We start from the raw sequence: 2,849 nt of genomic DNA on the forward strand, positions 1-2,849 counted from the left end.
TTGTGAGCCAGTGTATCATAGTGGGTAAGAATGTGAACACTAAAATCTGAAAAACACTAGTTCAGAGTTCACTTCCACCACTTAGAACTGTGTACATCACTTAGCTCCATTTCCTTATCTGTAAAATAGGTAGGGATATAATGTCTACCTCTTAGGATTGTTGTAAGAAATAAATGACATAATATATGGAAAATAGTTTGGAGTCTGACATGTAAGCAGTCAGAAAACATTCTTAGGAAAATTATATAAGGTAGAAAAACTTCCTCTTAAATGTAGTCGCTTGAATGTCTCTGCAAGTGTGTTTGCACTGATGGTTTTTGATGTGGCAAAATTATAGAAATTAGAGGTTCATCACCCCCGAATAATATCTGAATCCTGTTTCCTCATTTAGCTATGTGAATATGAAAATATGGAAATATAAATCTTTACTTTAAAAATATAGCTATTTGAATAAATTCTACAGTAGACTCATGTAAGTTTACTGAACTCTTAAAGCTATTACTAGTTCTTTATTTTTTTAAAGAATGGGTATATTGCTGTTTTTATATTATATATAAAAGTAACTTTTATGTATATTTGACAGAAACTATGTGAAGCAACACTCCTTCTGGATTTTGAAGACATCATTTCATCATGGGACAGCAAATTTCGGATCAGACACAGTTGGTTATTAGCAAGTTACCGGAAAAAGTAGCAAAACACGTCACATTGGTTCGGGAAAGTGGCTCCTTAACTTATGAAGAGTTTCTTGGAAGAGTGGCTGAGCTTAATGATGTGTAAGCCTTGATTTTTTTTTTTTCTTTTTTCCCCATGATATATGCGCCATATGTCATGGCTGTGTAAGAGGTAACCAGAGGTATTGATTGGTAAGAGTTAATGTTTTCAAGAGCAGTTAGCAAATATTTGAGTGCCTATTATAAGTAGACTTTCTATGTAGCTTTTTAAAAATATGTAATGGGAACAGAAGATATGGGAGGAACTTAAAATGAATTTGCAACACAGAGCACAGGCATATTGAAGCAATTCTAAAATACAGCACAACATCTCAGCAATCGTATACTAATTGACTCTTGTTGGAAAGCACTGAAGGGATGCATAACACAAGGGAATATGCCAATTAGCCACTCTAGAGAAAGACTCCTAAGATAGTCAAAGGTAACACTGAGAAGGTTTCTGTATATCAACCAATTAATTCATATATGTATATGTTTATGTATCCTCTGTTTGTTTGCTGAGCCATTATTTTTCCGGAGAAATACATGTATAGTAATAGGTCAGTTTTTTTTTTTTTTTTTCAAAACAGAGTCTCACTTTGTTGCCTGAGCTAGAGTGCTGTGGCATCAGCCTAGCTCACAGCAACCTCAAACTCCTTGGCTCAAGTGATCCTCCTGCCTCAGCCTGCCGAGTAGCTGGGACTACAGGCATTGCATCACCATGCCCGGCTAATTTTTTCTATATATTTTTAGTTGTCCAGCCAATTTCTTTCTATTTCTTTCTATTTTTAATAGAGATGGGGTCTCGCTCTTGCTCAGGCTGGTCTCAAACTCCTGAGCTCAAACTATCCTCCCGCCTCGGCCTCCCACAGTGCTGCGATTACAGGCGTGAGCCACCGTGCCTGGCCTGTAATAGGTCATTTTTATAACAGGTATATTTCATTTGTTAATATTTTCTAATTAGCTAACACCTTTAAATCCCTACTTAACTCTTGAATAAATTTCTAAGATGGGATGTAAATTTTTCTGCCTTCTTAAAGAACATACCTAGTAGAACTTAGTCTTTTCTTTGCAAATTTATTCTTTATTATATCAGTTTTTATATTGATCTATATAGAAGCTATTATGATAAAATATACAATCTGGGACCTGAATTGTCCCAGACTGGTATGCTTTTTAAATATTACTTTCTTTGCTGTTTGCTTTCTCCCCAAGTGACAGGTGGGCAGATGTCACTTCTTTGTATTAAATCTTCCTCTAGCAGCGTCCACATCTACCTTTCTTTACACACACACACAAACATACATACACACACACACACACACACACACACACACACACACACACATATACACACTATCCCCTTGGGAGTATAATTAGAACTTATTGGAGTTGCCTCTTAAATGAGATCTTAAAGTATCTCTATTTAGTCTTTTAATTTTAGATGACACTCACTGAGCACATATTATGTACACGTCATTTCTGCTGAGGGTTGGACATTTTAACGTTACCAAAATGGATTACCCAAGTAACTGAGTCTCAAGCTTTTCCCACTATCCCACATTACCTCTCCTTAAACCCGAAAAAAAGGCCAAATAAAATTACCTAGCAGTCCAGGACCACTTAGTATATAAACTTAAAATATTGTAGTCACTACTAATAGCTTACGGTAAGATATATGTGAACCCACTCCCTAGGCTTTATGACAGCTGTGTTAGGTAATAAGAGACATACTTGGCAATCTGGAACACATTAGGTAAGTTTGAAATATTATCTTTATGAACATGGTTAGAGTCAATTGTTACTAGCCAGTCATAAAGAATAAAGATTATCTTAAAAGTTAAAGTTATTGTAGAAGATGATTTCTTTTGAGAACACTGGATTTCATTCATCAAAAAAAAAAAAAAACCTGTATGAAGATAAATATATACAAATACTTAGAAAATGAACTAGAAGGATACACACTAAACTATACCCAGTGTTTGTCTATAGGTCAGGAAATGGTGGGAAAGGAGGGCAGTGAGGGAGTTATTTACATTTTGCTATGTGTGTTGATACATTATCTGATCTTTTATTATAAAAATGTAGTCATAGGTTTTTTTTTTTTTTTGAGACAGAGTCTCACTCTGTTGCCCT

At 35.1% G+C, this 2,849-nt stretch overlaps 1 protein-coding gene across 1 annotated transcript in view; it reads left to right on the top strand.

The window, feature by feature from the left end:
• Window positions 1-2,849, top strand: part of RNF141 (ring finger protein 141) — a 55,282-nt gene that overhangs the window by 9,849 nt on the left and 42,584 nt on the right. The window contains exon 2 of the mRNA XM_012654421.1: window positions 584-776. Coding sequence (XP_012509875.1) covers window positions 634-776 — 143 coding nt within the window. The 5' untranslated portion in view covers window positions 584-633. The remainder of the gene's footprint in view (window positions 1-583; window positions 777-2,849) is intronic.

The sequence above is a fragment of the Propithecus coquereli genome, unplaced genomic scaffold, assembly GCF_000956105.1.
Source record: "Propithecus coquereli isolate 6110/MARCELLA unplaced genomic scaffold, Pcoq_1.0 Scaffold44, whole genome shotgun sequence".
NCBI classification, from domain to species: domain Eukaryota; kingdom Metazoa; phylum Chordata; class Mammalia; order Primates; family Indriidae; genus Propithecus; species Propithecus coquereli.